This window comes from Polypterus senegalus, chromosome 1 (assembly GCF_016835505.1).
Source record: "Polypterus senegalus isolate Bchr_013 chromosome 1, ASM1683550v1, whole genome shotgun sequence".
In the NCBI taxonomy this organism is placed as follows: domain Eukaryota; kingdom Metazoa; phylum Chordata; class Cladistia; order Polypteriformes; family Polypteridae; genus Polypterus; species Polypterus senegalus.
The window spans coordinates 340,827,097-340,851,828 of record NC_053154.1 but is presented as its reverse complement, the minus strand read 5'-3'; the positions used below and the strand labels follow the sequence as shown (position 1 = coordinate 340,851,828).

Here is a 24,732-nt window from a genome sequence, read left to right as displayed (position 1 = left end):
ACTTCCTTAGAAGGCTGGCGTCCTTCAACATCTGCAATAAGATGCTGCAGATGTTCTACCAGACGGTTGTGACGAGTGCCCTCTTCTACGCGGTGGTGTGCTGGGGTGGCAGCATAAAGATGAAACACGCCTCACGCCTCGACAAACTAGTGAGGAAGGCAGGCTCTATTGTAGGAATAAAATTGGACAGTTTGACATCCATGGCAGAGCGACAGGCGCTGAGCAAACTGCTGTCAATCATGGAGAATCCACTGCATCCACTGAACAGGATCATCTCCAGACAGAGGAGCAGCTTCAGGGACAGACTGCTGTCACCATCCTGCTCCACTGACAGACTGAGGAGACCCCACACTATGTGACTCGGGGGGTAAACGTTAACATTATACAAAGTTATTGTCTGTTTTTACATGCATTTTTATTACTCTTTAATTTAATATTGTTTTTTTGTATCAATATACTGCTGCTGCATTATATGAATTTCCCCTTGGGATTAATAAAGTATCTATCTATCTATCTATCTATCTATCTATCTATCTATCTATCTATCTATCTATCTATCTATCTATCTATCTATCTATCTAAATAAGAAATCACAAGGTTGAAGTGGTGAACAGATAATGCCTAATGAATTTGGCAAAGCTTTTATCATTTTGTTGCCTTCAATTCATATGATGGGATGTTCAGCCCCCACTAAACAGTTCTTGTATTCCTAAAAAAAATATTTTGTTACCAACAGTTCTTGATATCCCACCTCATAATTCTGTTCAGTTTGTGTCAGTTTATTTGAAAAGAAAACACAAGGAGGCAGCTTACCAGTGTGATAACAATATTAGTAAAGCACTGTGTGAACTCCAATGCTGGATGGATCTGTCTCAAACTGGAGACTGATATCTGGATGTCTCATGATGAGGGCAGTGTTGAAAGAAAGAAAGAAAGAAAGAAAGAAAGAAAGAAAGAAAGAAAGAAAGAAAGAAAGAAAGAAAGAAAGAATTTTCTTGTGCTTCTAGCCTTTCGTGTAAAGGTCATGATAAAGGCTACAATTAAATAACGTTCTTAATAAATAATGCACCTTGATAAAAGGACAAGTGTCTGTATATTTGCGTGCCCATCTGGTTGCTATATCTCTGCTACCCAACAGATGGCGCCAGACAAATATTAGTGCTGCTTTTATGAATCCCATATCAAATGGCACATAACAAAGATACTGCAAATGTTTACTCTGAATGTCCAATGGAGTGTAACTGCTGGATGGACAGAAATCAGCTTAACCACCTAAATAAATGGACAACTGCCTGTTGTGGTAGAAATCCTTATATTATTTGCACAATATAAACAACTACTATATGCCTCCACAATAGCGAGGAATCCATGTTCCTGGCAGAGTTTTAGTCTTAGGCTTATCTTCAAGTCTTCAAATCAAGAATCTGTGTTTCTGGCAGAGTTTTAGTCTTCATTTCTTCAATGTGCCTAATTATCGACTGTGGTATTGGACTGTTTATTCACTGCATACTTTGTTACTGACTGAAACTGCATCATGACAACACCATTTTACATCTCCTTCACTTCAACATAAGCCTCATGATAAAATGAAAACACACATACAGCCTACCTGTGACCAACAGAAACGCTCTCGCCGGCCTACATACTAACACCAACTCACAGAAACAGAAACATCGACATCATGCCAGACCAACCAGCACCAGCGAGATGCCTTAGTACAGCAAAGACAACATATGACAAATCACAGAGCGACATTAGCCGAAGATCAGCGGCAGCAAGTCTTGCACCTGGACAGTGAATGAAAAATTAAATACACACACAACCTTTCTGAAGAGCAGCGGCAAACTGCCAGACAACAAGAAACATTACGACAGAAAAACTCCAGGGATTCCATAACATTGACAACTCAAAACAAGATATTCCCTTTATATTACAGTGCAGGCAACTCCCCGTTCGTTTAGCATATTGTATGACTATCTCCAAGTCCCAACGACAAACATTTAATGACGTCAGAGTTTATTTGCCAGGCCCCGTTTTTACCCATGGCCAGTTGTACACAACATTTTCCAGAGTTACATTGAAACCCAGGTTAAGCGTACAGATACTTGTGGGTTACACACGGGAATATTTTCGCTCACAATAATATTTATACAACAAATTATGTTTTCTGACAATTCTTCTAGACGTCGGTATATTCCATTATCTGACGGCCACGCTTCACACATACTGACTTACTGTTTGTGTGCCCTGCATTTCCCTTCTTATCCAATGTGTTCTGCTATCCTCTTCGTGTCACACTTTGTACTGTAACTGTTCCTGTTGTTGTAACTGACTATAATAACATCCCTTATTCTAATGTTGAGTCCTCTCACAAGTCACTGCTTATTAAAATAATCTCCTTTCTTACTCTAACGTGTGATGTTCTTCTCTCCAATCATCATCATTTTATTAATGCTTTTATTCTTACAAAATCTTCACAAGCACGATTTGCTACTTTGCATATTAATTAATGTTAGTACAAAGGGGCTCAGCATTTAGAACTGCTAGGCCAAGCATAGGATAAGATAGACAGAGACAAATGGGCAACACGCACTATTTCTGTGTGTTAAACTCAGCATTGAAATTGAGTCCTCTCTTTGCCTTGTTTGGAATGGCATGATTCACCTAAGTGAGGGCCTGCAAATGGAGGAAGAGTATAAAGCCCTGGAACATTGCCTGGCACACCTTTGAAGCCGACGGACTTATGGGAAATAATGTCATCTGATCCTGAAAATCCTTCCAGTGCAGCGACAAAAATGTCAGACTGCATACATTAGGCTCCCACTTCGGTGATAGTCTTGTCATTGGCTTCCTCATCTGTTATGCCGTGTAAATCGTCATTAAAGAAAGCCAAGTTATTTTCTGGAGTTTCCCCAAGTGAGAGGCGCTGAGCAGGTATGGGCATACTTATTGCCCCCCGACTCGGAGCCTGTGCATTGGGGTTTACCCCGGTGGACGAGAGGGTGGCCTCCCTCCGCCTTCGGTGGGGGAAGGGTCCTGACTGTTGTTTGTGCGTATACGCCGAACAGCAGTTTGGAGTATCCACCTTTTTTGGAGTCTCTGGAGGGGGTGCTAGAGGGCATACCTTCTGGGGACTCCCTCGTTCTACTGGGAGACTTAAATGCTCACGTGGGCAATGACAACGAGACCTGGAAGGGCGTGATTGGGAGGAATGGCCCCCCCGATCTGAACCCGAGCGGTGTTTTGTTATTGGAGTTCTGTGCTCGTCATGGATTGTCCATAACGAACACCATGTTCAAGCATAAGGGTGTTCATATGTGCACTTGGCACCAGGACACCCTAGGCCTCAGGTCGATGATCGACTTTGTGGTCGTGTCGTCGGCCATATGTCTTGGACACTCGGGTGAAGAGAGGGGCGGAGCTGTCAACTGATCACCACCTGGTGGTGAGTTGGCTTCGATTTTTGGGGATGATGCCGGTCAGACCTGGTAGGCCCAAACGTGTTGTGAGGGTCTGCTGGGAACGGCTGGCAGAGTCCCCTGTCAGAAGTAGCTTCAACTCCCACCTCCGGCAGAACTTCAACCACGTCCCGAGGGAGGTGGGGGACATTGAGTCCGAATGGGCCATGTTCCGTACCTCTATTGTTGAGGCGGCAATCCCCGAACCCGTTGGTGGACACCGGTGAGGGATGCCGTCAAGCTGAAGAAGGAGTCCTATAGGACCTTTTTGTCCTGTGGGTCTCTGGAGGCAGCTGATAGGTACCGGCAGGCCAAGCAGAATGCGGCTTCGGTTGTTGCTGAGGCAAAAACTCGGGCGTGGGAGGAGTTTGGAGAGGCCATGGAGAACGACTTTTGAACGGCTTCGAGGAGATTCGGGGGTGGATGAGATACGCCCGGAGTTCCTTAAGGCTCTGGATGTTGTAGGACTGTCTTGGTTGACACGTCTCTGCAACATCGCATGGACATCGGGAACAGTGCCTCTGGATTGGCAGACCGGGGTGGTGGTCCCCCTCTTTAAAAAGGGGGACCGGAGGGTGTGTTCCAACTACAGAGGGATCACACTCCTCAGCCTCCCTGGAAAAGTCTATTCGGGGGTTCTGGAGAGGAGGGTCCGTCGGATAGTCGAACCTCGGATTCAGGAGGAACAGTGTGCTTTTCATCCTGATTGCGGAACAGTAGACCAGCTCTACACCCTTAGCAGAGTCCTGGAGGGTGGATGGGAGTTTGTCCAACCAGTCTACATGTGTTTTGTGGACTTGGAAAAGGCATTCGACCGTGTCCCTCTGGGAATCCTGTGGGGGGTGCTCCGGGAGTATGGGGTACCAGACCCCCTGATAAGGGCTGTTCGGTCTCTGTACAACCGGTGTCAGAGCTTGGTCCGCATTTCCGGCAGTAAGTCGAGCCCGTTTCCAGTGAGAGTTGAACTCCACCAGGGCTGCCCTTTGTCATCGATTCTGTTCATAACTTTTATGGACAGAATTTCTAGGCGCAGCCAGGGTGTTGAAGGGTTCGGTTTGGTGGACTCAGGATTGGGTCACTGCTTTTTGCAGATGATGTTGTCCTGTTTGCTTCATCAGGCCGTGATCTTCAGCTCTCTCTGGATCGGTTCGCAGCTGAGTGTGAAGTGGCTGGGATGAGAATCAGCACCTCCAAATCCGAGACCATGGTCCTCAGCCGGAAAAGGGTGGAGTGCCCTCTCAGGGTTGGGGGAGAGATCCTGCCCCAAGTGGAGGAGTTCAAGTATCTCGGGTCTTGTTCACGAGTGAGGGAAGAATGGAGCGTGAGATCGACAGGCGGATCAGTGCGGCATCCACAGTGACGCGGGCTCTGCATCGGTCTGTCGTGGTGAAAAAGGAGCTGAGCCGTAAGGCAAAGCTCTCAATTTACCAGTCGATCTACGCCCTACCCTCACCTATGGTCATGAGCTATGGGTAGTGACCGAAAGAATGAGATCGCGAATACAAGCGGCTGAAATGAGTTTCCTCCGCAGGGTGTCTGGGCTTTCCTTTAAAGATAGGGTGAGAAGCTCAGTCATCCGGGAGGGGCTCAGAGTAGAGCCGCTGCTCCTCCTCATCGAGAGGAGTCAGATGAGGTGGCTCGGGCATCTGATCAGGATGCCTCCTGGACGCCTCCCTGGTGAGGTGTTCTGGGCACGACCAACCGGGAGGAGGCCCCAGGGAAGACCCAGGACACGCTGGAAGGACTATGTCTCTCAGCTGGCATGGGAACGCCTTGAGATTCTCCCGGAAGAGCTGGAAGAAGTGGCCGGGGAGAGGGAAGTCTGGGCCTCTCTGCTTAAGCTGCTGCCCCCGCGACCCGACCTCGGATAAGCGGAAGAGGATGGATGGATGGATGGAAGTTATTTTCTCTTATGTGATTTCTTACTGCCGTATCACTATGGGAGGGGTATCGCCTTTTAATATTATATCTATATAGTCTCGGGTTACTTAAGACGCCCCAATTAAAAAGAATTTATTCTAACCAGGGTGCTAGCGCCCCCTAGAGGAAACACTGTTGTCACCTCCAAATTATTCTCTCCCACTGTCTGTGTATTTGTGCATCTGTGTGTCTGTCCGGATGCTGTGTCTCTGTTATACGCCATTTGGTTTAGGAACACACTGCTAATGTTTATGATGTGCCATCTTTTGGGATGAGAAATGCGACACACTTTATTATGACATGCATTACAAAATACATTGAAACAGATGATGTGCTGCAAATGTTAACGCCGACGTCTACGGTGATTATTTAGATTTCATCCTGTCTTTCAAAGGTAGCACAGCTAGTGGTATAAGTAAACAAATTAAATACAAATAGCACTAATTTAACAAAATGAGTCTTTATAATTAAAACTGCAATACCTTCTACCTGTCTTTTAATTTGTTTTTGGCTTTGTTTGAAGTTATTTATCCCTTTTCCTTACTCTGGACCTCGATTCAACCTCCAGTCTGTTTGTTTATCTGTTTGTTTCTTGGCCAATTATATAAAAATGGCTCAAGTAATTTTATGAAATTTTGCGCATATGTAGCTTGCCATTGGTCCAGCTTAGCATACAGTGTAGGTCATGTGACATTTCAAAAAATGTAAATGGGATCAGCAGCTACAATGGGGTGAAAATAAATGCATCACCACTTCATCAGATATTTCCAGCCATCCATCCATTTTCCAACCTGCTGAATCCAAACATATCGTCACGGGGGTCTGCTGGAGCCAATCACAGCCAACACAGGGCACAAGGCAGGAACCAATCCTGGGCAGGGTGCCGGCCCACCGCTGATCAGATATTTCCTTTGATACATATTACAATCTCGACTTTAAGGCCTTTCAATGGAAACATTGTAACAGATAGGACTTTAATTGTCCCCCGGGAGAAATTTGGCTTTTTAAATAATGGCTGCATTATCCATCCCGCTATATCCTAACTACAGGGGTCTGCTGGAGCCAATCCCAGCTAACACAGGGTGCAAGGCAGGAAACAAACCCCAGGCAGGGCGCCAGCCCACCACAGGGCACACCCACACACACCAAGCACAATTTAGAATCGCCAATGACTGTGGGAGGAAACTGGAGCTCCCGGAGGAGAACATGCAAACTCCATGCAAGGAGGACCCAGGTAGTGAACCCTGGTCTCCTAACTGCGAGGCAGCAGCGCTACCACTGCACCACTGTGCCGCCCATGGCTGCATTATCGTACCAAAATAGTTCAGCTGACGATAGTGAAGTTGTCATCTTGGGTAGCCTTAGCCCTACTCACAGTGAAGATGACACTCCATGTCGCTGATTCAATGGAATGAATGACAAGCGGAGGAGAAGACTTCAGTTAAAGAATTGTGGATCAATCAAAAATGGTTATGTCTAATTAAACATCATTTTGTGTTTCCATTATTACTGTTCATGCAATTTAAAATACCGGCTTCATGGAGTCTGAAGAATTTCACTGGGGAGTCCTAATGGGGAGGGTGAACGCCACAAAAATCAAGCGTTACTCCAAAACAGTAGATTTTCATGAAAGTTTGCTTGTGTATTACATTTAAATGAGCTTAACATGGAAACCTTGGAAACTTTCAAAAAGGAGACCAATAGTAGGAACAGCACAAAAAACAGACGTTCTGCCCAATCTAATACATTTTTTAATACATCTGATACATTTTATTTATACAGTGCCTTTCTCATGCTCAAGGTGCTTACACGCCATTTCATTGATTCAATTATTTAAACAAGCTCTCCAATTTATCAATGAGGGATTAAACATCTAGTCATGAAGCCGCAGTACACTAACAAGTAGCATTCGTGGCTCTAACTCATCAAGGATTCAGGGACTCCAATCAAACACAGAAACAACACATTCTTGACGCATGAAAGCAGAGACATTAATGGAGAGGTCGTGGAGATGACAGACAGGTCAGCCGGCAAAGACAAGAGGACCAGCAGAAATATTTGCTTTCATACCTTAATCCAGTATTTTTATGTGTAAGCCCCCCAAATTACGTTTATTTCCTTTTTTATGTCTTTTTTCGTTCACTTTTAATTCTTTGATAGTTACTGGTAATATTGTTATTTATGTTTATTCTTTAGATATGTTTGTCACTTTTGTTAATTGTTTGGTTTCCATGTGTTCATCAGTTTTCTGCCCTGTCCCTTGCATTTTGTGGGTGGTTCCCAGGAGGCGGGGCTACCTGTCAGTCTCCATTTGGGGGCTGCATACCCATTCCGGGTAGTGCAGACCCTTGCTGTTTATTGAATGTTACTGGTGATTTGGTGGATCCTTGTTTTGATTCTCTATTTCTTTGTATTTGCACTTTTTTATGACTTCTGCAATGGTTCCAAAGATTCTAATTTCCTTTTTTTTGTTTTGGGACTTTGTTTGCTGAGGATTGCCTTTCAGGATACCTTTTTGACTCCTTTTTGATGTTTTTTCAGTATTATTATTTCCATTTTTATTAATAAAGTTTCTGGTTGCAATGATTCTTAGCGCAATGAGAGAAGTCGCAAAATCATCCGGAATGTTCAAGCAAATTATAGAACAAAACCTGATCTAAATCCGTTAAGTAGTTCTCTCCTGAAAAACAGACAGACAGACGTTAGATTTTATATAGAGAGAGATACGTTTAACGTTCCTATGATGGGGTATTTATCAAATCTTTTTCTTATTTATGAATTTATTTGAAAATAAACTGGACACTTCACTGTTATACACGTAGTGGGGTCATAAAGAGAAGTGCATTTCAGATGGAGGCTAATAATCACTTGACAAGGAAGACTGTGGGAGTCTGGAGAAATATGGCGTTGTGAAGCTGAATCGAATAGCCTAGTGGCATTTTGAAAGGGGCTACGTGATAACAAAAAGGGACAATAGAGGGAGGACAGCTAGCCTCATGCCACACATAGACAGGCCCACCTGTGTGTATGACGGTGCTACTCATGTTTAACTACTTGCAAAGAGGCTGACTCCAAACCAGCCTGATGTACAAAATAAAGACAAACACGGCGGTGCAAACCCTAAGTTACCGGTGACTCCTCCTTCCAAACAGAAAACAAGCAGACAGACAGACACTGGTCTGCCTCTCCCATGGACAACCATTACATGAGCCATTTATTATTTATATAACTTAAAGGTAGATAAGAAGAACCTCCATTACAGATCAGGATGATTGTAGGACATAAGAGTTTTGGTTTCCTCACCTGCAATCTGAAGGCACTGATGACACAGAAATGTGCTGCTCTCCTCCTCACTTCTACTAAAACGGCAGTCATACCAGACTACGTCAGCTGCTGAGACGTTCGACAGGCTCAGTGAGAAGTTACCACGTGACAGTTCAGATCTGAAGAGCTGCGTTCGGCCTCGGAACTGGGGGTCCTGATTTGACAGATGATCCTCTCCTTTGACGAATGCGTGAACGATGTCACCTTTAGATGTTTCCCATTCGAGTGAGATGTCCTCTGTCTTTAAGGACTCTGTAGTGTGCAGAGAGCAGGGGATCTCAACTGTCTCTCCAATAATGGCAGGCAGGCAGTCTTTAGCTGAAATTTGAAAAGCAGATAACAACAAATCAAGAGAAGGAAGCTGGAATGTTTTAGATTTACATGGATTTACCTAACAACATTCATGGGCAAACATATGAGAATCAAACATCACCAAAACACTAAAAATACATAAAAGTAAGTTTGACTCCTAATGGCAGTGGTTCAGAAAAGGCCGGAAATGGTCATTCAGGAGAGGCTTTCTCAGTGGACATTATAGGGGGCACCGAAATACACCAAGACAGTACCGTAAACTAAAATGTGGTGCACCTTAAAACAAAATTTCGGCCTGCTTTTAAAGATCTGAACTCCTTTCTATTAAAGTGGGATGATGTGCCCGTTTCCTTGAAGTCCTCCTCTTCAATCCTCCGGCTATCTCCTCTTTACCTCACACCAGTTGAGCTTTTTGTCCCACTCTCCTCTCAACTCTGTGGTCTTCTGTCCTCTGCAAGTCAGGTAGCTTTAAGCGCCATACCTACATTACTTTGAGCTCAGCCTTACATTCACTCATATTCTTGGTCTCTCGTGTTTCATGGCCAGTCTGTATTATTTTTCTCTTCGGAGGTAGTGTTCCTTCTAGAAGATATTTCCACCTCCATCATTCCCCTTCTTGGCCTCCATGTCTTTCTTAGTAGAGGTTTGGCCAACCCTGGCATCTGGTGCTCTGCCTGCCCTCTGGCCTCCTGAGCCCTTCAGGCTCCCTCTGACCCACTCATACATTTGGTCACTCAGAACACACACAGCCTCACTTTAGTGACACCAGTGCTTCCACAATGACAAATGCAGGTCCTGTTCTGCTGCCAGTGTCACTCCTCCTTCACCCTAAAGGCTGATTTTAGACCCTAATTCTACCATTTGCTATGCTGGTGGTATTCCTGCCCTAGAGAAGATCTTGCCCACTGGCCAGCTGTCTCATTCCAGCCCATCAAATTATTATAACGTTCTTAAACATACTTAAACTCTGAAACTCCACACCAAGCACAGATCCTAGTGACAGTAGAGATGACCACTACCTCCTCATCAAAGTGCTGCTGGCTAAACTGATTAATCATTCTTAAAATTAAGTCATCATGTGCCATAAAGACTCTAAAAGCTGAACATCAAGAGGTGGCAACCAATGAGTCCTCATTCTGGAAGTACAATGCCTATAATGCAGTGACAAGGATTAAGGAACGCGGGTCATTCGGTAGACGTCTCATTCTTTACATTCCGCAACAGATTATAAAAATGGAAATAAAGGCTGGAGATTGTGGCTGCCCTCGTCATGCCTGTAAACCAGTACCCACAGGAACCAATCTGGTGAGGCTGCACATTATTGAGTGTCACAAGAAGAGGCGAGCTTGCGATAGTTTGAAAATGTGAAACTGTACTAGAAAATCATCATGCAGTAGCATTTGTCTAGTCCTGCGATTTCTAGTCATGTAAATTGACATGCGGCATTGACAAGATCTGCCACTTCAGTCGACAAGTCTGACATCTCTTTCGACTAGAAGTCATGTGATGAGACATTGGCCAAAAATGCTTGAATGCAACACCCACCATGACAGATACAGAATATCTTAATTAAATCTCATTCAGTTCTCACCATAGGCATCAGCTAGTGACAGTAGAATAAGACAGAGATTCCTCCACATGTGGGCCATTTCTTCTAAAATCAAATAAAAACTAAGAATAAGTGACCTGAAAGTATTTTAGAGAAGAGAAATACAAATGAGGACAACTGAAAAGAGTGAGCATGTGCAGAGGAGGAGGAGGAGGGGAGAGTACAGGGTGACCGTTGTCTCCGGTGTCTGTCTGTTCCTGTGTGTTCCTATTTATCAATTTAATGACCTTTAATACACTTCTGCACTTACCTCTAAATGCTAATGTCTGAGCCAAAACTGCGACCTGGTTTTTCAAGATTTACTGATAATCATGGAGCTGTAAACCTAAACTCCTCCCATGGACCCATGTTACAAATGTACGATATTTTATAAAACATTTGTGGAGCTCAAACGTCACTCGCGTACAGTCATTTTAGATGATTGTGAACTCTTGCTTTATGGAAAAGGAGAGTGAAATTGCTTGAGAATGCCTGTAGCGGTAAAATCTGATCAAGTCTAACTCACTTATTGCTTATGACCAAGTGATACAACAGTACATGACGTAAAATACAGTGGGGAACATAAGCACTGAACGCGTTAATGTTTTTCTCAGTAAATATATTTCTAATGGGCTATTGGCATGAAATTTTCACCAGATGTTGGTAACATCCCAAGTAATTCACACATACAAAGAAATTGAAACAAACAAGTCCATAAATTATGTGTAATAAAGTGGAATGATACAGAGAATAAGTACTGTATGCGCTTACCGAAATGTATTTCATACTTCATAGAAAAGCCTTTGTCGGTAATGACAGCTTCAAGACGTCTCCTTAATGGAGAAATGAGTCGCATGCATTGCTCAGGTGTGACTTCTTCCTCACAAAATGTCTTCTAATCTTGATGATTCCGGGGGTCTCTTCTATTGATCTTCAGTTCTTTCCATTGATTTTCAATTGGATTCAAGTCGGCTGATTGACTGGGCCATTCTAGCAGCTTGATGTTCTTTATTCTCTGAAACCCATTGAGAGTTTCCTTGGCTGTCTGTTTGGGATTCTTGTCTTGCTGAAATGTCCCCCCTTATTTCATTTTCAGCATCCTGGTAGATGACAGCAGATTCTTATCAGGAATGTCACACTACATTTCTCCATTCATCCTCCCTTCAATCATAAGAAGTCTGTCAGTACCATATGCTGACAAACAGCTCAACACCGTGATGTTCTCACCTCCAAACTTCACTGTTGGTGTGATGTTTTTGGGGTGATGTGCAGTGCTATTTCTCCTTCAAACATGGGGTGTGCAGCGACATCCAGAGAGTTCTGTTTTGGTCTCATCTGACCAGACTCTAGTCTCCTACTATTTCATTGGCTTGTCCAAATGTTTTAAATGAGCTTCAACATGCTTCTTCTTCAGCAGTGGAGTCCTGTGCAGTGAGCATGCATGGAGGCCATGGCGGTGGAGTGCATTACTTACTGTACCTGCTAATTCCAGGTCTTTCTGAAGCTCTCTGCGAGTGGTCCTTGGCTCTTGGACAACTCTTCTGAATATTCTTTTGACAGAAATCTGGCAAGCAGCCCCAGGTCGTGGCCGGTTTATGGTGAAATGATGTTCTTTCCAATTCTGGATTACGGCCCCAACGGTGCTCACCAGAACATTCAGCTGTGACCAATGCCTTCAGTATGTTTGTGAAGGTCTTGGGAGAGCTCTTTACTTTTACCCATCATGAGATGCTTCTCGTGTGACATCTTAGGAATGAGAAACCTTTTTATAGGCCATCAATTAGGACTAAAGCAGCTGATATTCATTTGCACTGATTGATCAGGATTGCTTTCTAAATTCTGATTGATTTCAGCTCGTTTCTTGGCTTTTTGCACCTCCTTTTCTTCACGTGTTCAATACTTATTCCCTGTGTCATTCCACTTTATTACACCATCACTGATTTTATGGACTGATTTGTTTTGATTTCTTTGTATGTGAGGATAACTTGGGTTGTTACTGACATCTGGTGAAAATGTCATGTCAATAATCCCATTAGAAATAGATTTACTAAGAAAAACATTGACGCGTTTGATACTTTTTTCCCCACTGTAAATGCTAATAATGTCTGAGCCAAAATTGCGACCTGGTTTTTCAAGATTTACTGATAATCATGGAGCTGTAAACCTAAACTCTTTCCATGGACCCATGTTACAAATGTAGGATATTTTCTAAAACATTTGTGGAGCTCAAACGTCACTTGGACGTCACCTGCTCTGTGGAAAAGGAGAGTGAAATTGTTTCAGAATACGTGTAGCGGTAAAATCTGATCAAGTCTAACACACTTAGTGCTTATGACCAAGCGATACAACAGTACTTGACGTAAAATATGTCCGATCCATTAGACATGTGGCAACAATGTGTTCTCTAATTCACGCTCATGTAGTGCCTGTCACTGCTTTTGAAGGAAACAAAGAAAATGAAAATCTACGGCAAAGGTGCACTTCAGATTACTCGACAAAATGAATGGTTGGGTGAGGAGATGGAGAGAAGATTCATTACTAAGACATTGTGCTCATCAGGCAATAACTAAACTGTTTACAGCACTGAAGAACTCACGATACCCAAGCTTGAAATATACACTCAGTGGGCAGATTATTAGGAACGCCTGAACACCTGCCCCTCCATGCAGTTCTCTCATCAGCCAATCATGTGGCAGCAGCTAAATACATGAAATGCTATGGATACAGGCCAGGAGCTTCAATTCAAGTTCACACCAAACTTCAGAATGTGATCTCAGTGATGTCAACTATGGCATAATGGGTGATGCCAGATGAGCTGGTTTGAGTATTTTTGTCACGGCTGATCTCCCTGGATTTCCAAACACAAGAGTGTTAAGAGTTTACTCAGAATGGTGTGGAGCACAAAGAACATCCAGTGAATGGCAGTTCTGCGGACAGAAACGCCTTGTTGAAGGGAGAGGTTTGAGGAAAAAATCCAGAATGGAACAAGCTGGTAGAAACGTGACGGTAACTCAGATAACCCCTCTGTACAACCGTAGTAGTCAGCAGAAAAGCATCTCAGAATGCACCTTGAGGCGGATGGGCTATGCGTAACTACAGAAGACCTATCACTGAGCCAAGGACAGAAAGCTGAGGCTGCAGTGGGCACAGACTCACCAAATCTCGACAGGTGAAGTCTGAGAAAACATTGCCAGGTCTGAGGAATCTCGATTTCTGCTGAGGCACACAGATGGTAGGGTCAGAACAGCATGAATCCATGCACCCAACCTGCCTCGTGTCAACTGTCCAGGCTTTCTTGGCCTACTCAGTCATAGCTTGAATGTCACGGCCTATTTGAGTATTGTCACTGTCCTTGCCTTTCTCTCCATGACATCAATTTAACTATCTTCTAATGGCTTCTTCCAGTATGATAATGGACAAAGTCACAAAACAAAAGTCATCTCAAATCAGCTTCATTCAGAACATGTCAACGAGTTCAGTGTTCTTCAGTGGCCTCCCCAATCATCTAATAGAGCAAAATGTGGAAATGGAAATTTCACAACTTACAAATCTGCAAAAACTGTGAGATGCAATCATCACAACGTGGACCAGCCTATGTGGAATCCAGGCTTGAATGACTGAGTCAAAAGGAGGTCCTGCTCAGTGTTAGTGCAGTGTTCCTTTTGCTCTTTGAGTGTAGAATAAACCTCAAGAACAAACGTCCATCAACTGACTGAGCACAGAACTGTGGGTCGTGCAATGCTGCGCAACATTTCCAGAATCCCCCACAATGCAGGTTTTAGAGGGTGATGCTGCCATGACGTGTATGTTTCTGTGTGGTCACACGGTCTTAAACAAAGCTCAGGTTTATGGGTTTCAGGGGCTCCCATTGAGCGTGCCCCTCCAAGGCCCAGTGCTGATAACTAATTTATGTCTTTGTAGAAATTACACATTTTCACAACGTCTCTACAAGATTTGTTTTCATCTGTCCATCCACCCATTTTGGGACCAGTAAAAGGTTGCTAGGGTAAAAAGCCTATCCCATAATGTCCAGAGCATAACTCATTCACATATAGCAACAAGCTTCACAAAACCTTTCCACTTTCTCATCATCTTCCAGATTTTCGTTATTAAAATCAAGGATACAACAATGTCAGCTCGGGCTGCCATCCAGAAGACCCTCTGCCAAATGACAAGTTTTCATCCCATAAAGGATAAGGCAGACCAGACTGGTAAGGATTTACCTCCGTTTCAGTGCGTTGAAATCTCCTACCACAGCAACCAGGATGAAAACTGTAATGAAAAGTCCTCAAAGTGGCAGCAAAATAGCATCCTGTAACAAACAAAGGAAGACATGAGAAAACATGAACTGGCAACAAGAAATGCAATCCCCATGTAGACGTCACTACATCGACTTGTTGGACTGACGTCCTTGATCCAAGATGGCTTGCACCTTTTCAGATGTACTCAGCTCCATTTCTTTTGTTTTTCCAATTGGAGCACAGGAAGGTGACGTAACCTGCTCGTGGTCACACCCTGACAGTAGCAGGACTGGAACCGACAACCTTGGGGTTTGAAGCCCACGGCCTTAATCACTACGCCCCACTGCTTACCTTTGTCTCGGTCTTTCTGAGGAAGCAAAGAGAGAGACGTTAGTACGCTGCCTTTGCCCCCCTGCGGGACTTGTCGCGATGCAAAATGAATCATTAAGGTGCTCCCCAAGCGCTCGTGCGTGTCAGTATGTATGTTTGTTTGTCTGCCATACAAATCTGCACCGGGCGTCCAATCGCCACCAAACTGGCCATTGGGGGTCCTTTGTGACCAGGAGGAGGTCATGGGGTATGTTTGGTTGGGAAAAATGTTCGTGGTGAATCGCAGGGCACCTTTTCACTGACACAACATATGGCACACGTCCCCGTACTTATCATCGACAAGATGGCCGCACGTTGCAACAGATGTTAACGGTGGTGCCATCTAGCTGCACATTTGGTCCCTGTGCGTACCATGTAACACATTATAATTGTCCTGCTTTTCGCTAATATACCCATGCCACCGAAAAAAAAGACGTAGAATTAGAAAGTCCACTTCCAATTCCACAAAAAAGTCAATTTCAAGGGTATCTGAAACGTTACGCAAGACGTGAAGATGTTTTCATGTCAAGAATACCGCTGATTCCGAATGATTTACCCTTTGATTTCAAACAGCTACAATTTCCTGTTTGTTTGGCTTTGGCTATGTCAATTAATAAGGCTCAAGGCCAATCACTGCAAGTTAAAGGCATCAATTTGGAAAATCCATGCTTTTCACACGGACAACTCCATGTAGCATGTTCTAGAGTGGGCAATCCTCAGAATTTGTTTATTTTCACACCACAAGGCAAAACAAAAAATATAGTGTATCCAGAGGCTCTGGAATGACCACTTATATTAGCTATTACAATTAAATGTCACTCAGAACACTCTTTGTTCTATTTCTATGTTCTGTTTCTTTCATTTGGGAAATTCACCGTTTATAGATTCCCGAGCAACGCCTGGTACTCCTGCTAGTTAATGATAAAGTAAACTACCAGATCAAAGTGGACATTTCAAGATTAAAGATGAAATTCCACTTTAATCACAAAATACTCCTTTTCGCTGTATCTTTAATTTTTTTCTCTGTGGCTCAAACACAGCGCTGTACATTCTGTTGCTGTTGTGAAGATGCAAAAAAAAAAAAAAGACGGCACAGAAGATGGCATGTTAGACCTTTAAAATGTGTCGTGTCATTACAATGGGGAATAAGCGACACTTGAATATAAAAGCACCACAAATGCATTTGTATGTCGGCATTTTGCTTCACCACATCGAGCCTTTCATCAAACATCGAAGTGCGCACATCGATCCTGTAGGATCCTCAAGGCTATCACATGTTGATAGTAAACAGAGACTCTGACGTCACATTCCAACTTGATCACACTGCGCCCCCTAATTTTCTGCTGGGACTGCAACTCGGACACGCGTCATGTTAATCTGAGGACGTGCTCAGAGGACGCATCAAATGAAAGCTGGGAATGTGCGGCAGCCATGATGCATACGCGTTCTGAGCGTGAAGTATAAACGAGCCCTAAGACACCAAATGGCATACAACTGAGACTTGCGCATTGCATGGTGCACTAAAAACGGAGTTAATTAATTAGACCTGTCTAAGGCATGTAGCATTGCTAGTTAGTAAATAATTGGCTAAATAAGCAGAACGTTAAAAACAAAAAAAATATATTTAATTGGAAAAATAATGAATCCTTACCCATCTAACACATATACAATACAGCTTCATTCAGTAAAAACACAGAACAACCAGTCTGTAATTTCTGAATGGATACGAAAAACACAAAAAACTGGGAAATAAAGTAATAGTCCAATTAAAAGAAGAAGTGCGTTGGGACAAAAACCTGTAGCCACAGGGGCTACCAGGACTGAACTTGGGAAGCACTGGTCTACAGCACCCCACTGTGCCTTGCTTTTAGTGTAGTGGGTCAGTGTCACATCAAGTATCCAACCGCCATACTTTTGGAACAATTAAATTTGTGCAGGAGAGAGCTACTCAAGTAGAAGATTAGAAAGCATCTGATGTTGAGTGACAGTCTTCAGAAGCCATTAACAGAATGTCAGATTATAACACACTGGTGAGGCCTCATCTGGAGTCCTGTGTGCAGTTTTGTTCTCCATAAAGACATAGCGGCACTAGAAAAGGTCCAGAGAAGAGCGACTCGGCTGATTACGGGGGGCTACAGGGGATGAATTATGAGGAAAGATTAAAAGAGCCGAGCCTTTACAGTTTAAGCTAAAGGAGTTGAAGAGGTGACCTGAATGAAGTGTTTAAAATTATGAAGGGAATTAGTACAGTGGATCGAGACTTGTATTTTAAAATGAGCTCATCAAGAACACGGGGACACAGTTGGAAACTTGTTAAGGGTAAATTTCACACAAACCTTAGGAAGTTTTTCTTTTCACAAAGAACGATAGACACTTGGAATAAGCGACCAAGTAGTGTGGGAGACAGTAAGACGTTCAGGAATTTCAAAACTCGACTTGATGTTTTTTTGGAAGAAATAAGTGGACAGGACTGGTAAGCTTTCTTGGGCTGAATGACTTGTTCTTATCCAGGTTGTTCTAATGTTCTAAAGAGCTAAAAGTGTATTTAAGTATCAAAGTAGAAGGAGGGGTGACACTACTGCCTCACACTAAGGAGACCTGGGTTTGCATCCTGGGTCCTCCCTGCACTGAGTCTGCATGTTCTCCCCGTGTCTGTATGGGTTTCCTCTTACAGTCTGAAGACCAGCAGGTAGATTGGCAAAGCTAAATTGGCCCTAATGTGTGCGTATGTGTGTGTGTGTGTATTCACTCTGCGATAGACTAGCGCCATGTCCAGGGTTTGTTCCTGCCTTGTGCCGGATGCTTGCTGACATTGACTCCAGCTCCACCATAACTCCAGTATGGATTAAGCAAGTTACAAAATGGTGTGGTAAGTACAAAGGAAGTGTAGGACCTCTCTGTGCTTAATGAGTAGTCATAAATCATTCTTACAGACTTCAAATAATTCAAACTAAAGTCTTTTTTGTATGCGACTCCTATTACAATCAGTAAAGTTTGAACCAAGTAACTGCAGCTTGAAGCGGACATCTTCGTGACTGTGTCCCAATTCAAGGCCTTTCAGGTTCAGTCCACCTGGCTGCAAGTTTTCATTCTGATCGATGTCACAATCAGTGAAAGTGGTGCAGTAGGGTGAGGTTTGCATTTATAAGAATTCTTTTGCCATCACTTTATTTGCTTAAACTGGCACGGCGGTGCAGCAGTACAAGTAAGAAGACCGGAGTTCATTTCCCAGGCCCTGCCTGCACGGAGTGTGCATGTTGTCCCAAAGACCTGCAGGTTATGTGGGCTGGTGGTGCTGAATTGATCGTGGTGTGTGTGGTGTGTGTGAGTGTGTGAGTGAGTCCACCCTGCGATAGACTGGCATCTTGTCCAGGGAATTTTTCATGCCCTGTGCCTGAAGCCTGCCAGCTGCCCTGCACCCCTCCTCAGGATGAAGTGGGTTTTAAAATTGAGTGGATGGATGGATACTTTACTTGCATAGCTCTATTTTGTCATTTTCATTTTAACTGTGGAGTTTGCTCTCTTCATTGTATCTGAATACTGAGAATTAACGATGAGCGGAGCTGACAAAGGTGCAAATGACATGGAAGGGCAGCAGCTATTAAATCAAGGCTTACATACTCACACTGGATGGCACTCTGTCCATTAAGGTAAACAGTAATCCTTTCATAAATTAGTGTCACAGATTGTATGAACTTGTACAATAATAAATGTGATTATACCCGGGCTCCTTGAAACCATGGATTCTGGCATTTTAATCAATCAATCGCATCGCTTGTGCATTAGGTGCTAAGCAAGTTTCTCTCTCCTTGGAGGTTTTGTTTTGCCAATGTGTTTGCCTCTATTGTGTATCAGCGGCTAAGTGAGTTTCTCTCTTGTTTGTCTTTCCTCGGCGGTTTCAATTTGACAGAGTCGCTATCTTTCAGCTTCATGCTGCAGCCTTGTACTTCTTTCTTCTTCCGACTTGTTATCTTGGGGCCGCCTTGCTGGCTCTTTGAGCTTCATGCTGTAGCCTCGCACTTCCGGGCCGGACAGACAGACAGACACACTCACTTCCACGCGTAGACGTTTACATATAAGATAAGAGCTCAGACTTGAAAGTCATCGTGCAAAGTAGTGTCCATAGGCGCACTGCCTTTGTCATTGTAAGTTGGCGATAGTTGAATTTCTGTCCTCCTCTCGGTCCCTTAGACCATCCAACTAAATCAGTGAGAAGCTCCTGACATTACCAACAGGTAATTATTGAGTGGCACTCTCCTTTAAATGGCAAAGGTGGCAAGTCAGGGCAAGACCTGCGCAAACTTTAACTATTTTTTCAGGCCAATGTCAACTTTTGTCGACGCCAGTGTTCGAGGGCGGAAGTTGACCATGGGTAGAGGGAGATAATTAGCTGTAAACATCGACAACAGTCACCGTTACATTATAGGTAGACCCTCTTTACTTGGAGGACTATTAGACTCGTTGACTTGACGTCAGATCCCTACGTGTGCACGAGTGGCAGAGAGTAACTAATATCTAGAATGGCACTGACGTCTGGTGAGAGAGTGAAGCGAATGCGCAAAGAGAAATACTGGTGTTGACGACGTTCTGCATATATTTTATTATTTTGACTTGGACTCTGACTTGTCGGACTCCGATTTTGATGCAAGTGATCTGGAGATCGAGATCAGCTGATCGGCCCACTCCTGTCCTGGCACCCAGAGACCTCTAACATGTGGCAACAGGGCACTGCACACAGTAACAGACGTTTTATGTTGATTTAAATGAGAAGCCATTGCTTTGTGTGCTTTTCAGAAAACTGCCCGACAGCAGCTTGCGACCCCTGCGCCCCCCAGCATTGTCACCTTTGACACGCACCGACAGCGCACTGCATGCAGCAGCAAACATTTATGTTGATTTATGTGAGAAACTATTGCTTTGTGTGCTTTTAAGAAAAATATTCAGCCCTGGGCGAAAAGGAAGAAAAACTCAGCCCTAAACGAGTTAGTCATCATGAAGCTGCTTCAAGTGTACATTTGTCCTTCAGGTGCTAAAATGATGTGTCAGCTGAGGGCCACACCATTAAGTCGTCAATCACAGCAGAATCAAACAAGAAGGCTCAGACGGATTCATCAAGTTCGCCTCATTCTACATTTGCTCCTGTGCTCTCACGACATGACTGGGACATCAAACACGTCCTGAGCCGAGGAGCGCAGCACAACCGTCAGCTCCTCCACCCTCGGCACTCAGACATTCACACTTGAAATGGAAGATGAGCACAAGAGAGAAAGCCCACTTCAGAGACTTTACTTACGTGTTTAACACGAAGCCCCCACAAAACCTCCAGCAGCTGTGTGTCTGTGCTGAACAGGATCTGAACAAATAAAAGTGGAACTGCAGGGGTCACACCCTTACCTGTAACTGAATGCTTTCGGTTCCTTCACAATAAGACACCTTTCGTTATTTGACACATTTGTCACTGCAGGCAAACTGACTCATTGTGGGAAGAAGAACTTCTGGAATTCTTTACAGCTGCTTGTTTCTTCCATTTAGGCTTCTTCTTCACACAGCCTGTCTAGAAAGACTAAACCTTCTGCAGCGTACACGATAATTTGTATCATTCAAGTTGATCCATTACAAGAAAAATAAAATCGATTATTTCATATTCTAAACCGGCACAGGTGTAAGTGGCTTACATCGTGTGGGGTCACCTGCAGGCTTGTGAAAATAAAGAAGCCTTTGTTAAGTTGTGGTCAAGTTTTGCTCAGGCCAAAGCACTACCTCGGTGAAATTGACTGGCAAAGATGGCAGACGTCCAGATCCAATGTATGGGATTTACTGTGATGTGTAAGTGGCACTGTAAAAGCCTAAAATGGCATTAGGCCACCCCTAATTGTGACAGTTTTGTGATGAGACAGGCACCTTGGGTAAGATGTAGTACCATTAAACATCACAGTAATTGGGAGGGCATCAAGATGGAGACCTCCACTGAGAGCCTGGAAGTGACCTTTCACAGTAATTACGTTTAAATCCAGTGCTGCAACACAGGGCTTCACCCAAGACTAAGTGACCTCTGGCGGTGCCCACCGCACCCAGCAGGGTGAAGGTTCCAAGCTCCAAACCCATGGCCGTTCACAGCAAGTCAGGACAGCTGCCCTCTAGTGTCCCGGGGCAGGTAGTGCTCAGAACACAGTCTCTCCTCCGGTCCTTCTGCTACGGGGGCATCCCGGCTGGGAAAGGGTTGTGGCCAACCGTCACACCAGCCACTCATTGGGGAGACGATGTAACTTTTAAAAGGCGTCGTTCGGTCCTGTCACATTCAGTTAGCTATGTGCTTTACACTGGAGAAGTTCTCCATTTCATTGGACTCTTTGTATTAACTACTGTTGAATAAAACCGCCGATGTGCCCACTTCATTCAGTCAAAGGAGACGGTGAGAACAGCTTTGGGTCAACGATGTCAACCGTTTTCTTATTTTATTCAGTCTTGAGTACAGCTCAGAACGTTATGGTTCTTGTCGCCATATTTAGTTTCTTTGTCCTTTACATAACCGTGTGCTCAGCCGGTGGAGAGAGATTTGGAAGACCAAGAGGAGGACGGGGAACTTCCTGGACCATCGTGGATCACTACGTCATCTGTCCGCTTCTCACCAGAACAGGATGACTCTCCGCCCCTTGAGGTCAGACCAGACGCTCTCTCAGATCTGAGCTTTCAATTCAGACAAACACCGGCATTATTTAAAAAGGAACAATGGAATGATGATTCCCTTAAATTTCTTAAGAATGCAGTGGTCCTAGTCAACGGCCAACGCACCAATCAGCCCATACCATAAGGACCCCACTTTGTTATAGAAAATTATTTATTAGTATATCGAGTCAGTGAGCACGAGGAGGGTTACGGAAGCTATTGCTAATCCCACAAACTTTCCAACGGCAAGTTTGTGAGTTAGCACACGCCCACCTCCTGGGAGGCCACCTGGGCACCGAGAAAACATTAGAGCGTATTAAGCTCCATTTCTATTGGCCGGGAATTAACGAGGAGGTTCACCGCTTCTGTATTTCATGTCCGGAATGTCAGCTGCGGCAAATTCCTAGGAGGGGCCGTGCTCCTCTTGTTCCTCTTCCCTTAATTGATGTCTCATTTGAAAGGATAGGGGTTGACATAGTAAGACCCCTGGAACCCTCGGCCCGAGGACAAAAATATATATTAGTCCTCGTGGATTATGCAACCCGATATCCTGAAGGTGTTCCATTGCGCTCAGCTAATTCTAAAGCAATCGCTCGGGAACTTATGGGTGTCTTTGCGCGAGTTGGGGTTCCTAAAGAAGTCCTTACGGACCAAGGAATGCCGTTTATCTCGGAAACGTTCAAGGAAACGGCCAAGTTACTCAAAATAAAGCACTTGAAAACCGTGGTGTATCATCCTCAAACCGAGAGAGAGATTTAATCAGACTCTCAAACAGATGCTTCGCAAGGTGGTCAGCGGGCATAGGAGGAATTGGGATCAGCTCCTCCCCCTTGTACTCTTTGCCTACAGGGAAGTCCCTCAAGCTTCAACGGGGTTCTCACCCTTTGAATTGTTAAATGGATGACAACCCCGGGGCATATTGGACATTTTAAAAGAAGGTTGGGGAGGAGAGGCTCTTCCCTCAACTAATATTTTGGAGTATATCGCGCAATTACGCAATAGATTTGAAAAAATTCGGCCCATATTAAAAAGTCACATGGAGGAGGTGCAAGCAGCACAGGCCCACTATTATGACCATGGCACGACACTTCGGGAGTTTCAGCCTGGGGATCGGGTCATGGTGTTGGTTCCCACCTCCCACTTTAAACTACTTGCCCACTGGCAAGGACCATACAAAGTTAAGGAGAGAAAGGGACTCATCGATTATTTGGTGAAACAACCCAATCGTCGAGTGAGCAGATACATCACGTGAATCTGCTGAAACCATGGAAGGAAAGGGACCCTGATCCCACCTCTGGCCAGCTCCGCTCCTTCTTTGCTCAAGTTAACGCCCTTAACTTCGGGTCTAATTTGAATACCCGACAGAGGTGGGAGCTCAAAGCAGTTATCTCATCCATCCCGGAGGTGGTAGATGAAAAACCTGGAAGGACCTCTCTGGTTACCCACGATATTGTGACTGAGCCCGGGGTCATAGTCCCAGAACGCCCCTATCGTTTTCCCGAGGCAAAGAAGGCTGAAGTGGAACTGGAAATCAAGTGCATGCTGAAGTTAGGAGTCATAGAGGAGAGTCATAGTCCGTGGTCCAGCCCAATTGTCTTGGTTTCTAAGCCTGACGGGAGTTGGAGGTTTTGCAATGACTTCCGTCGGCTTAATCAGGTCTCACAATTTGATGCGTATCCAATGCCTCGAGTGGATGACCTCCTTGAGAGGCTTGGACAAGCTGAATATCTGACCACACTTGACATGACTAAAGGGTAATGGCAGGTTCCTTTAATGGATTCTGCAAAGGGGAAAACCACGTTTAGCACCCCTAGTGGGCACTGGCAGTATCGTGTCCTTCCATTCGGGTTACATGGGGCTCCTGCAACTTTCCAGGGTCTGGTGGACAAAGTGCTCCACCCCCATAACACGTATAGTGCTGCCTACCTAGATGACGTTGTCATCTATTCCAGCACCTGGAAGGAACACCTACAGCATGTCCGAGCAGTATTATGGATGCTGGGTGAAGCCGGTCTTCAAATCAATCCAAAAAAATGTTTCTTTGGATTGAAAGAAGCCAAATATTTGGGCTACGTGGTGGGTCGTGGTACTGTGAGGCCGCAGTGCTTTAAAATAGAAGCCATTTTGACATGGCCCCGTCCGTGAACCAAGCAGCAGGTACAGGCATTTCTCGGCTTGGCAGGGTACTACCGTCGGTTTGTGCCACGCTTTTTGGAGAGAGCCGTGCCCTTGACTAATTTAACAAAGAAGAGGGCTCCTAACACTGTAGTATGGACTGAGACGACTGAGGCAGCCTTCGGTGACTTAAAAAAGGCCCTGACATTGGCACCTGTTTTAAAGGCATCTGACTGTTCACTGCCTTTTATCCTCCAGACGGACGCTTTGGACACAGGCCTAGGAGCCGTGCTGAGCCAAAGCGTCGATGGTGCTAAACACCCTGTCATATTCCTGAGCTGGAAACTGCTGGATCGGGAGACCAGGTATGTGGCGGTGAAAAGAGAGGCTGTTGCGATTAAGTGGGCGATTACACAATTGTGGTATGTGGAAGACGAATGTTTTCTTTGTTCCCTTGTACTAATTCATGTCTGAAAAGTCAGTTTCACAACACCTTGTAAAAGCCTGCTTTGTTTTAGCTAACAGAAAAATATTTGTGCTAAGGACTCAAGGTCCATGCCTTCCACACATGAGTCTGCCTTATCACGTTTTCCCTTAGCTTACATCTGAACGCCATTACAAAAGCGGCCAAGAAATCAAGTTGCATAAGGGACGTTAAAGGGGCTCAAGGTTTGTGTATAATAAATGTGTTGACTGTTACATTTTATAATGATATTAAATTACGCATTCTAGGGGTATA

The 24,732-nt window shown here is 44.4% G+C and overlaps 1 protein-coding gene across 2 annotated transcripts in view; it reads right to left on the bottom strand.

Moving 5' to 3' along the window:
* The window catches only part of LOC120517183 (ICOS ligand-like), a 90,384-nt gene extending 69,757 nt beyond the window's left edge, over positions 1–20,627 (bottom strand). The window contains exons 1-4 of one of the 2 annotated variants that reach the window (XM_039739357.1): positions 20,506–20,627; positions 14,826–14,914; positions 10,606–10,665; positions 8,682–9,020 (exon numbers count right to left, since the gene is read on the bottom strand). In XM_039739357.1, the coding sequence (XP_039595291.1) occupies positions 8,682–9,020; positions 10,606–10,663 (397 nt within the window). In that variant the 5' untranslated portion in view covers positions 10,664–10,665; positions 14,826–14,914; positions 20,506–20,627. Of the gene's footprint in view, positions 1–8,681; positions 9,021–10,605; positions 10,669–14,825; positions 14,915–20,505 lie in introns of both variants that reach the window. The other variant, XM_039739354.1, reaches the window with a different exon arrangement.
* Positions 20,628–24,732: the final 4,105 nt, after the last annotated feature.